Genomic DNA, 13,096 nt, shown 5'->3' with positions numbered 1-13,096 from the left:
CACATTAAGCTTTGGCCAAAGCCTTCATCAGAACAGAAAAAATACACACACTTTCACACAAGCAAGAACACCTTACATGCACACAGTTGCTCAGGCCAGCCAGAGATAGCAGTCACATGTGCATGAAATATGTTTGCTTGTGTGAATGTGTGCGTGTTTTTCTTTTCTGGTGATGGCCTGGCTGAAAGCTTAATATGTAACAATCTTTTCATTGTGCCTGCCTGCAACTTAACATGTTATCTTTACAGTGAGTAGCAATCTACCCTTTCCATAATTGTTGATATTCCAGCCTAGACATTCCCCTATCCTTTTTTGTCTATGGGAATGGTAATCAAATTTTCATGGCACCATAAACTGTGTCAGAGATTTAAACTCAACAATTGGCTTTTATGTTTCATATACAATGCCCTTTGCTGTGTACATACGTCATAGACCAATACAAAATTGTATGCTGCCAGTATCTGTCTGCTGGTAAAATGCATTCTGCAAATGGTTATTATTCAAGGTCAATCCTTTAGTTGTCTGACACCCTTTCCTCAGCATATTCTGTCAATCTCGTGTCCTTTTTGTCCTGTTTGCATATAATATAATTTTTGTGTTACAAAACTTCCATGTTAACATATTTTGTATTGCTCAGTCTTTCCTCTTTTTCTCTTATATTTCAATTTCATGTCTCGCCCCCCCCCCCCCCCCCCCCCCCCCACACACACACACACTAAACTGTAAAAAAAATCATTTTGGTTTGCCTTGTGCTGCATTCTTTGAGCATCTATCTTCTTATCGGTCTTTCAAGTTTTTCTTTTATTTCACATACAACTGTTGCCATTAAAATGTTCATAACCATAAATATTTTAATTTCTTCAAAAGGTATTACATCATTTCCTGCATTTGATTGCACGGTCCTAAGCTATTGTTGGGGGTATTCTGGCTCATCCCTTTAGACATGCTCCCTCCTGTTTGTTCTTTTAATAGTCCTTTTCAGTTATCATGTAAATGAGCTTTAGTTCTGCAGCTGTAATTAATGACTGTGTAGTGTAGTTGTCCACCGTACTGGTATTTCTTCTTTTGTGTGGTAAGTATGGATTGTTCATCTGTTGGCAATCTCAGTGGGAATGTCCATTTATGATTTCTTTGTATACTTCTGACATGTTCCTGTTCTGTTACTGTAATTATTATTACCGTTCTTACTACTACTATTACAGCTACTAATATTCAAGGTATCCTGCATGAAATATTTTTGTACATAAATTTCAAGTTTGCTCAAACCTAAATGGCAGTTTCATGTACTCCATATGCATTTTGTTTGTACACTTAATAGAAAACAAAGCACGTGTTCTTACTCTCCCGAATATAAAGGTGTTGTCTTCTGTATTTTATGTGAAATTAATAGTCAGTTTTCACCAACAATGTACTACCTCATATATTAAGATGCACATTGCGTATCAAAGCATGCTCGGGAGAAGAAAGGAGAAAAGAAAATTTGAAGAAATAAATATTCTCATTCCTTTTTTTTTTCTTTTCCTTCCAAAAGCGATGATCTTTTTAAATTTAGATACTATATTATCTTTCTCTATGTGAATGTGTGTAGTATTCATTGTATGTCTGATAAGAAAAAAGTTGGTGAAGTAGTGTGACACCAGTGTGAGGATTTTAAGTGCTTATTCACTTTTAAAATCAAGAACTTTTGAAAGATAAACAAACAGGTCTATACATTTCTTTCAGACATATCATTACTTTACTTATCTCCGTATGACACAAACAGTAATTTCTGGAACTGCTAAAACAATTACCCCATCTGTTAGTGAGGAGGTATTGCTGGTGCCTCTGTTATGTGCATGATTTCCTTACTATGTAATACATGTTGAAATTTAAAAATTATTATGTAGAGTTGTTTCCCATGTTTAGTCTTCCACTTAACTGAAAAGTTATTTATTTCTTATCATAACCTCTTGTCACTAATTTTTTCACTAAAGTGTTTCTTATCTTTTGTCCAGTTCCAAACTATTCTAATGATAAAAGAAAGTATCACACAGAAATTACAACATATCAATTGTTTAAGGAGGAACAGTAAATTTTTTACAAGATAGTATTATAGGCTTATTCAAATAAAATGTTCCATATAACATGTCCCATTTTTTATTGTTTAGAATGAAATATCTTATTTGCTAGAATGTAATCCAAACAAAGACTTACAGAATGTGTTCATCAAAGACAAATAATTAAATATGGTATGTTACAGTTAGGAAATCATCTACTATGTTTTCTACAAGCAGCAGCAGCACTATGTGCACTACAAACTCATACACAAATACCATATCAATATGCATTTGTGAATACATGTGGCATGCTTTAACAATACAATACAAGTGGCTAACAAATGACAATCACAATCACAGTTGAAAAATTCTGTTATGTAAACTCAGTCACAATTTTACAGCCTGAACTCTGAAATAAGTAAATAAATTAAAAAGACAGTTGCTGAATAAATTCAAAACAACTGGAGTATGAATGCATGAAACGAAATTTTACCTGTGTGTACAATTGTATCCCTTAAAAAAAAATTGGCCACATCTTATATGGGATGTTTTATTTGAACTAGTCTGTTCTACCAGCTCCTAAAATATTTACTACTAGCCTTTTCCTTGTGGCTTTGTCTGCGTAAGTGTTCAATACAAATCCTTCCCCTTCTACCCCTCTTCCTCCTTTGTCCATCCATCTCACCTTACCACCTCTACCTTTCTATCTGCTCCTCCCCCTCTTGTTGTCCATCCCCTCCTCCCCCTCCCTCTGACCACATCCATATCTTCCTCCCCTCCCTCTGACAATCTTCCTCCCCCTCTCTCTTTCCATCTCTGCTTTCTCCTTCCCTCTGACCATATCCTCCTCCTCCTCTCTCTTTCCATCTCTGCCTTCCACTTCTATACCCTCCACCTTCATGTATCTCCCCTTCCTTCTCTCTTTGTCCAATTCCTCCTCCCCCTCTTACTTCCATCCCCTCCTCTGTCCATTTCACACTGTTCCTAGTCATGCTGATCGGCACATGTAGCCCAGCAATATGAGTCAATATAGCAGGCCGATACTACTCCCACGACATGCCTGTCTTGCAGGGCAGGCAGTACATCACAGGCCTGAAAATCATTTTAAGCTCCTGATCTACAGGCCATCATATGAAGCAGGTCGATAAAACAGGCCAATGCTATTCCAACACAACATGCCCCTCACGGGCAGCCAACATATTGGGCTCCAATAAGTCAACCGTGCACCTGCAAAACAGGTTGATTTGACAGGCTGATACTGTTCCCATACAACATGCCTTTGGGCAGGGCAGCCTATATGCCAGTAGCTGGAAAAAACACGTTTTTTTCCCATGTTGCCCCTCTTATCGGAGGTGGGAGGCTGCTGATAATCGTGAGGCTTGCTGGCTCTGTGCCAAAATTGGTTGAAATCAATCCAGTAGTTTGGGAGGAGATCCCGGATGACACACATACACTCTGCCTTTTATATGTAACAGTTTTATTATTCCTCCTGATACAACATATATATATATATATATATAAGACTGAAACTTCCATTTTAAAGTGTAAGAGCCCATTATTATCCATATTACTTGGAAATAAAATATCATCTGTATACAAAGAACATAAATTTAAATAAAACTAAAAATAAAAAATTATGGAAAACAGGAAAAATGAAGAACTATTTTTTCTCAATAATAGGCAAAATCTCACTCTGGCCAACAATGTGATAGTAAGTATGCAGCAAGAAATTTCATCTTGCCTGAGAAAGTGTAGAAGAAAATACATAAAATGGTTCTTTGTTTAGTAACTGTATTGTAATATAAAGAAATAAAGGCAATATATGCAGAACACAAAGTTATTAGATATAAACAGTATCAGTAATATAAAACAGAAAATTACATTATTAAAAGAAATGATACATTGCCAAGCAAACATTGGCTGTTCCTCAGAGAGTGTAGACTGCTACTGCTATATGTATGTTTTGAGTGATGCTCAATTGAGCTATAAGGTGTAAGGAATTCGGTGGTCATTATTGTGTTTCTCCAAGCCTGGCTACATGTCTTTGTTGGAAAGTACAGCCTGTGTTGCAGTGATTAGTGTGGATTTTACCAGATATATATATACAGAAGACATATTGCAATATTTTTGTTAAATAATTGCTTCCTGGGCCGTTATACAAAGTTATGAGGATGCATATGCATGTATTGAGAGGCCGGAGTTTCGAATTTCTTCTTCTAAGATCCAAAGCATTTATATTTTCATAGCATCTTTTATGTAAACTGTCCTTTTATTCTAAATGTAATAAGTTTTACATCATCTGATAAATCGGCATCCTTATATTATGTGGTTTTGTTACCCAATTATGTTTTCCACTGCCACCAAAACAATAATTCCATTTACAGTTTTTAATCGTGATGATAATTTCTTTTAAGAACTTAATTATCAGAAGATCAATTCTGGTAATTATTAACCTGCAGCCCTCTTAAAGAGTAAGCATGGCTAAAAGTTGTAACTAAAGTTTAATCATATGAGATTTGCTCTTTCATGACTACTTAAATGTTTTTTGATAAAATGACAGTAAAAGATCTTATTGGAAACAAACTATCCTTCACGCAAAAAGTCAGTTTACCTGTAATTTACTAAAATTATAACACATCACACATGTTATAAAATTTTACTTTGAATTTTTTGTTTTTGTGTTGGCACTGAGGTGTAGATACTTCCTGTGTTATTTTGATGGTGAAGAAATATTCATGATTATTTTCTTCCTCCTGAGAAGCTTATAGAATGTATCCTATTTTTCATTTTAACTATTTAATGTCTGTTGGTTTTCAACAATCTTAAAACAGTGATGTTCACTACAGAGTTCTTAAATCACTAAAACCCTCAAAATTTTGTTTCTTTAAAGAAGAATGACTATATATTAAAATGAATAAGCAAATAAAGCTGAAAGTTAACCAAAAGATTTTGGTTTAAATTGTGTTTAAATAAGGAGCTGGATAAGTGAAATATATCATCATTCACTGTCAGAGAATGTCTGTCAGAAGAGATTATTGTGACATATGATACCTAATAAAAGTTCTGCAGTTTTTCAACTTTATCTACTCTTTGATATGATTCCTGACAGTCTCTTATAAAGATAGTGTATGGAACTTGGTAACATACATCCTTGCTGTTTTTCCATAATCGTGGCCCGTTCAAAATGGTTTATAATTTAATCATCAGCATTGTTATTAAAATATTATCCATTAAGCTCCTTGACTTATAAATATCATTTGTATAAAACCATCCACATGAAACTGATGGTTTCTAAATTTTACATTGATTAAAGATTGCACTCCCAGTCACCATCAAATATGCAAAGGAAATAGAAACACACATGGCTAGCATTTATTATGTATCTAAGTAAATAAGTATGTAATTCAGGTTCTTTATCTTTGAACTTTTCAAGGTTAACTGAATCCTTGCTTAAGATAAAAAAAAATTCTTACAATGTTAAATAAATTTACAGTTGGTTAAGCACCAATAAATCAAAACCAAATGTACACATACATATATATTATTGAGGGGGTAATTTGAAAATGAGTTGCTGTTCTTGTTTAAAAGTTCCAAATATACCAATATGTTTGGCATAAAATATGTATATTTAAGTAATTTTCAAAGACATAGTAAGATATATTCAGAGATAGAACATCATTGTATAAGAATTAATTTCAGAAGGAGACAGACAATATCAAGGGTAAATAATGCCATGAAAAGCTGTATAATTTTCAAATGGTATCATTTATGTGACAATATAACCAGTACTTCCATTTAAACCAATCTCTTACTGGTTGACTTTCTCATTGTAGGATCACCCGTGTGGAAACCAAGAGACATGGTAGGCCTAGGTGAAGCAACCACACTTCCTCGAAAGGGTAAATCCTCCTCTACCTCTTCCTGTTCAGATAATACAGCTAGGGACAGAGAACGTTGCTTAGTGTTTGATTACCCAACTCCAACTCGCAAAGCAGAAGGCCAAAGCAGCACACATGAAAATGCGTCATCAACATCTTCAACCAGTGCACAGCAGCCATGAAGAAAGTCGAGCGCTCGCATAGGTAAATTGCAGTATTAACATCAGTCAAATGGCTCAGCATATCTTAATAATTTGCATGCACTTCCAATGAATCATTCAGCATAGACAGAGGACATGAGGCTGCTCAAACATTAATCATTTGTTGATTCTGTTAGATAATGTGAAATTATTCTGATCCAAAGATACAGGGAGCAGGATACCATTGCTGAAATCATACAAAATTTAAATATAAATCTTTGAATAGTTCAGTAATAAAGGTTGTTATGAAAGAAGCTGAATGATTCATTAAAAATAATGTGACCATCAGTTTTAATAGACTTTTTTGTCTCTGGGAGCGTTTGGCATATTAGATAAACTACGGAAGTGCAAAACCATCATGTTTTGGAGTAAAATTATTAAGATTGTAAACCATAAAATATCTGCTAAGATAAGTAATGCTAGAGCATTACAGCCATTGCGAGCGCACTGAAAAATATACTATTTTCAAACCACACTTGGCCTATCAGGTAACGCACATAAAAAAAGGTTTGATTGTAACTGCTCAAATGTGTAAAACTAATTCTTTATCTAGAACATTCCACTGGGAAGCTCTGTTTCGATGATTTATTGCATTGTTGATTTGTAGCAGCTGCTACTTACTGATAAGTGAATTATTGGTTCACCAACAACCTGGTTCAATATGTTTTCTTGAGTCTGTTTATTTAGAATTACTCTAATGTACATTTAAGACAAAAATCCCACAGCAAAAAAGACTTATCATTCTTTAGTGAAAAAGTGATTTTATTTGTGAAGCAATGTATTGGAAATTTATCATCACATGTAAAATAATTTTTTACACACACACATCAATCTGAAATGTGGAATTATTTATATGTTATGCTATTTTCTCAGTTGCATTTCATAGATTATATTTCACTAATAAGTCAGAGATTAAGTATGAAATATCACCAGTTTTATTAATTATTTAAGGAATAGAAAGTATGTTAGGTTGTGTTGACCAGAAGAAACTGAATGTGTTCTTGGATGATTTCTTGTGTAGGAATTTGCAGATAGATGTGTGCTAAATTATGCATAAAATTTATTTATTGAAGATAACTTACTTGCTTTTAAGAAGTGTAATGTGCCAAATTTGTTCATAATTTGGGATGTATTGTTGATATTAGTTATAACTGTTATCAGGGAAAACAATGATAATTTATTGAATTTAGACCTGTATTTTTTGTTTTGACACAGAATACTCAAATTTATTTTGTTTCCATAATCTAAATGTGCAACAAACATGTGAATCAGTTGCTAAATGGATTAATATTTTTGTTAGCAGAATGAAGGGAGCTTAGCACAACAAAATGTTAAAATTCTTATGTGAATATGAGATTTTATAAGATGACTTTCTCAAACAAGCCTTGTGGCTAAAACCTGGAGAATGTAGAGCTTTAAATATGGGATGTCAGTCTTGGTAAGAAAGATACTATATTGAATAATATGTATGAAACCAGGGATTAATTCAAAATAATAATAGGAACAATTGCAATATAATTTTATACTCTGTCAGTACCTAAGCCTTAGAGGGGTGTGAATTGAGAACTTAATGAAAATATAAATAAATGTAATTGCACAATTATACATAACAGACACTATTATAGAAAACTTATCATCATTTACTAATGGTCTAACACATTAAAATACCAGAAGCCCACTGTTGAGCATTGAAGCCCTTGATTAGAAGAATTTTTTCTATTCAGTGGAAAGAAATTCCTGTTAAAGATAAACCAAAGTTTAATAGTATGGTATATGTATAAATAAAGATCATAGTATAATAAATATATACTCATAATATTTCACTTTTCAAAAGTTTCGTTCAGGTTGTACAAATCTGTACAGTAAAATTTGCTATGTAAGTAATGTGGAGTCATAATCATATCATTACACACTAACAAAGACTGTTATATACAACACTGGGAGCTTAAATATGTGATGTCTATTCACATCTCTCCATGTAAGAGCATGGACTTAAGACTATCACTTTCAAGAGCATAAAATCATATTGTCACTGTCATCCACTGTTAATATTTAATTCAGTTTCATTCCGCAACAGTATTCCTGTAGCTCCCATTTCGATGCTTACATTGAAACCGATGTAAGCACATTTTGTACTCAGTAATTACAAAACTGAAGAGAAACTTAACACTATTGATTAATTGAGAATTTAGAGCCAGCATATTACTCAACCCTTAATTTTTTTCTTCCACTCAACTTCTTTATATTTCTTACCCCTTAGTCCCACGGAATTTATGTGAGAGACGGCTGTTTTAAAAAGGAATTTACAAAATCAGCAAATAGAAGATAAACAGGTGCAGAAAATCAAGAGGTAGTATCTATTTTGTATGTGATGTGAGAGTCCATTTCCTGTAAAATACTGTTGGCAGTGATAATATCCTTCATATATTTGTGATACAGAAATATATGGAAAGCAGTAGCATACACAAAATAAGTCTTTCTTTTTAAGGAAATATAAAATTTGGCAAATGGACAAATCTTAAAAAAGATGCCATAAATGTTGACTGTTACTGATTAACAATCATTAACAAATATTATTCTGAAATCAAATCCAGGAGATGTATGTATTGTTAAATCTTGGATTTTTAAAGATTATTCGTAAGTATGTTACAGAAGGAGTAGTTTAATTTTTAGGATTGTTACCAAATAAGAAGGGTAAATTTAATTTAAATCAAGTCTGAAGTATGTAGCACTTAACATGACAATGATCTGTGCAGGACAATTTGTTAGTGTCTTGCACTATGCATGATAGGGCCTACATAAAATTGTGTGCATCAAGCACCTGTTGAATTACCACAAAGTATATCTAGCTCAAATTTGGAATGGTATTTTTTCCTGTAATTTAGTGAAAGGCAAAGAACTGTAATATCCTGAGTATTACATTTAGCTTTACTATAATATGCTGTAAATTTGGATTCCTGTCCTTTGTCCTACCCAGTTCCTTTCTTACTGAATTAATAATTAGCACACAAAATCCATATTTCATAATTTTGTAAATAGTGTAAAGCATCTCATAAAATCATTTCATACATTACAAGTGCGAAAGCCATAATCATTTAAGACATATGTTGTTCACTCAGAAAAGTAATTCAATGCTCAGAAACACCAGAAGAGAAGAAAAAAATGATGCGATAATGTCATAATGAAGAAAATATTGTATTCTGTGAATCAGTCGAAGTGTTTCACTTACATCTTTTTATTATGAATTGTTTTACAGATTTACAGTGAGCTTGAAAGTTTTGCATTTTCTGTTTTGTGTGTTTGATTTATAAACATATTCATTAATTACATTATATTATTAAATGTAACAATATCAACCACCTTTTGCAGATTCATGTTACTTTGATTTCAAATTAGTTGTTTTTGTGTCACGCAGTATTATCACTTGTTCAAGAATGTAGGAAATATATCATGTGACTAGTACATATTACAACTTATGTATAAAGAAGCATCAGGGTTTGTTTTTATAGCAGATCTGCTGACAAAAGTGTTTCTGAAAAATATTGCTCATAGTAAGCATTTGCCATATATCTGTTGCACAAAAAAAGATTTATAAAGTGCCAGTTTTTTTAACTTTATGTGGTTCATCCTTCATCTCAAGAATTTGGCACTCCAGTACTATTTACCTCTCTGTAAAAGGCTTATGTCATAAAAAATGCGATCAAAAATACTCCAACATTAAGGAACACTATGGACAATACACCTTCTCACTTTCAACAAAATTTGCTTAATGTGTGCAAAATGTTTTATGCCAGAAAGGATGTGCCCTGAAACATCATCTTCATGTCAGAGAAATAATCAATGCTCTTCAGGACGTATTTCTGAATTCTGACAGTTTTCTGCAACAATTACAAGAGACAACATTGCGCACACGTCTTGAACCAGTGGTAACATAAATTTAAGTTTCAGTGCTCATAATATTGTTGAATTACTGAGTTGTACCATTAATTTCACTTTAGTTATACTGACGAGAGTAACGATCAATGTCATTATATATTCCCACAATGCCCATGAGTAGTTTTTTCTTTCATTTTTCCTGCCTCGGTAAAGTAATTTGTGCATTTGTTAAATCTCTTTGAAAAGAAAAAACACACTTTAAAAATGTTGTACAATGCTCAATATATTATTTCTCAAAATTTGGCTATTATTTTTATTTGTGTGCAATTAGTAAATGAATAGGGAAGTAACACGTGGGTGTAATACAATGCAGTACAAATGAGTTGACATTCATCCTTATGCTGTTTGTGCAGTTAAAAAAAAGATTTTATTTCTAGTTTTTCATGACAACAGTGTCAGCAAGAAAATGATTAAATGATCTGGATTTGTATAAAGAAATAATTAACTGATCACACTGACATTATATGCACATCATTTTGATACAAACATTATAAACTACATGCCCATAGCTCCTCTCTTTACTTGTTATATTAAAATATAATTATTCAAGATTTAACTGACATGTGTTGTAAATTATGCAATCTGTCATACTAGCTGTATGAATATTTTAATTCAATTAAAACAGAGAATTTTTGTCTTTGCATAATTAACAAAATAGAATTGAAGGTTATCTTGTTATTTCCGAATATTTAAAGAAATTGAGAGCTTCAATTAAATATAAGTTAACATTAATAAGAATCAGCCTTTGTGAAAATTATTTTATGAACTATAATGAGTGAAGTCAGAATTACTGGAACTTCAGACACTTTGCTCAGAAGCTAGTATCTTTTTGCGATATTTTAAGATACCTCTTAGCTAATCTCATAATCTGTAAACACAATATTGAAGTACTGTGGTTAATTTCTACTCTTTGACAATCATTATGTTGCCTGAGAGTCCAGATAAAAGATGATTAATTAATTAATTCACTCATTCATTCCTGATACTCTCATGAGTGAAGTATGTGTTTAATCAAACATACAGTTTTTTATCAAGCAAGCTTTGATTACTGTGTGGTGATTCCTTAATTAGCTGTAACCACTGAAATTTAAATTGCATATTTTTAATTGCAACTCTTGCATTCATACAGTTTAACTTTTTATTTCTGTGCATTCAAATTTTTATCTTTATTCCAAAACAGTCGTTTGTTTCCATGAATAACATTGCTATTTTTTAAACTTCAATTTCTGTGATAGTTTTCCACTAATTCTACAGTTGTGTAATCTAAAGTGATGAATCAGGTTGAGAGATGATAACCAGAACATCAGAACTTCTTATTCAAAATTCTCATGCAACACAATGTTGTCAGTTAGTTTTGCTTTTTGTGGTGCCATAATAAATGAAACATAAATTATTGTGTTACTGAACCAAACTCAGTAAAGCAGTATTTTTCATATAATTTTATACATTCTTTCCTGTTGCACAAGTAAAGCGTCACATTTATTATTATTTGTTTCATCAGTTTGTGTTTTTGGAGCAATAAGAAATCTATCTTCTATTTCTGTTTGATTCCCAAAAATGTATTTTAAGAAAATAATGAATGAAAAATTCAAATTTTAATGTGTTTTGAGATTGATTAGTAAAGGTGAATAGCTGATGGTCTTTATATCCAAATTGTGAGTTTGTGTGTGTGTGTGTGTGTGAGAGAGAGAGAGAGAGAGAGAGAGAGAGAGAGAGAGAGAGAGAGAGGATGATAACAGTTTACTTTAAGGAGTTAGATAATGATGGCATCACAAAAATTTTAATTTGTTATTGTTTGTGACAATTCAATCAAAAATGAGTGAGAAACATGTGGAAGAAATACACATTATTGGAAAATTCTACATTTCCACATCATTGTAGTTATACTGGAAGAAGGAAAGCGAAAAACAGATGCCTTGTACATAGTATATGTAAAGCTTTAAAATAAATTATAATTGAATGTGTGTGTTTGGTCTATATTGCATTTCCATGTGGAATCCCTTGGTTTTCATAAAAAGTTTTACATTGAGTTTCAGTCTGAAAGTGAGGGTGGAGTGAATGGAAGATAAAAAAAGATAAACCTATGCTGTGTAACACAATGAGATAAACAATAATAAATAAACACTCTGTCTTGACCATTTTCAGCATAAATTTGCCTTCAGAAGTGTTGGGAAAAGGAGAAAAGAAAGTATGTTGCTGGAAGAAACAGAAACATACACAAACAAAATATCCTTTAAGTTAGCAGAATTGAAACAAATATAGAGTAACTGTCTTGCTGTGCTATGCTATGTGACCAGGTATTCAGAATGGATAATTGTATTGTTCATGAGTGGATGCTCAGGAAGACATCACCAAGATGTATCAAAAGGCATTGTTCATGTAAAACTCGACATGCCCTTTTCTCATTCAATATCCTATGAACCACAGATGAAGAGCAATAGGCAAATTCCATATTCCTAGATTTCTGAAAAATGCTTGATGCAATGCTCCACTGCAGACTGTTATTGAAGGTACAAGCATACAGGATACGTCCACAGATAAGCGTGTGGTTTGAAGACTTCTTATGTAATAGAACCCAGTACATTGCCCTCAGCAGTGAGTGTTCATTGCAGACCAGTCCCCCCGAGAAATATGATAGGACTGCTGTTATTCTCCATGTGTGTAAATGATCTGATGGACAGAGTGAGCAGCAATCTGCAGCTGTTTGCTGATGAGGTAGTGATATATAGATAGGTGTTGTCATTGAGTGACGGCAGAAGGGTACAAGGTGACTTAGATGAAATTTCTAGCTGGTGTGATACTGACTAGGAAAAACAATCCCATAATGTTCAAACACAGCATCAGTAGGATGCTACTTGAAACAGTCACATCAGTTAAATATCCACACATAACACTGCAAAGCTGCAAAGCAATATGAAATGGAACCAGCATGTAAGGATTGCATCTGCAAAGGTGAATGTCGACTTCAGTTTATTGGAGGAATTATAGAAAAGTGTGGTTCATCTGTAAAGGACACTGCATGTAGAAAACTAATACACCCCATTCT

At 32.9% G+C, this 13,096-nt stretch overlaps 1 protein-coding gene across 1 annotated transcript in view; it reads left to right on the top strand.

The window, feature by feature from the left end:
- The window catches only part of LOC124544796 (protein still life, isoforms C/SIF type 2-like), a 600,560-nt gene extending 588,550 nt beyond the window's left edge, over positions 1 to 12,010 (top strand). The window contains exon 19 of the mRNA XM_047123478.1: positions 5,870 to 12,010. Coding sequence (XP_046979434.1) covers positions 5,870 to 6,096 — 227 coding nt within the window. The 3' untranslated portion in view covers positions 6,097 to 12,010. The remainder of the gene's footprint in view (positions 1 to 5,869) is intronic.
- The last annotated feature ends 1,086 nt before the right edge of the window (positions 12,011 to 13,096 follow it).

The sequence above is a fragment of the Schistocerca americana genome, chromosome 8, assembly GCF_021461395.2.
Source record: "Schistocerca americana isolate TAMUIC-IGC-003095 chromosome 8, iqSchAmer2.1, whole genome shotgun sequence".
NCBI classification, from domain to species: Eukaryota; Metazoa; Arthropoda; class Insecta; order Orthoptera; family Acrididae; genus Schistocerca; species Schistocerca americana.
Note: the sequence above shows the minus strand (reverse complement) of the source record. Positions and strands in the feature narration are given on the sequence as shown.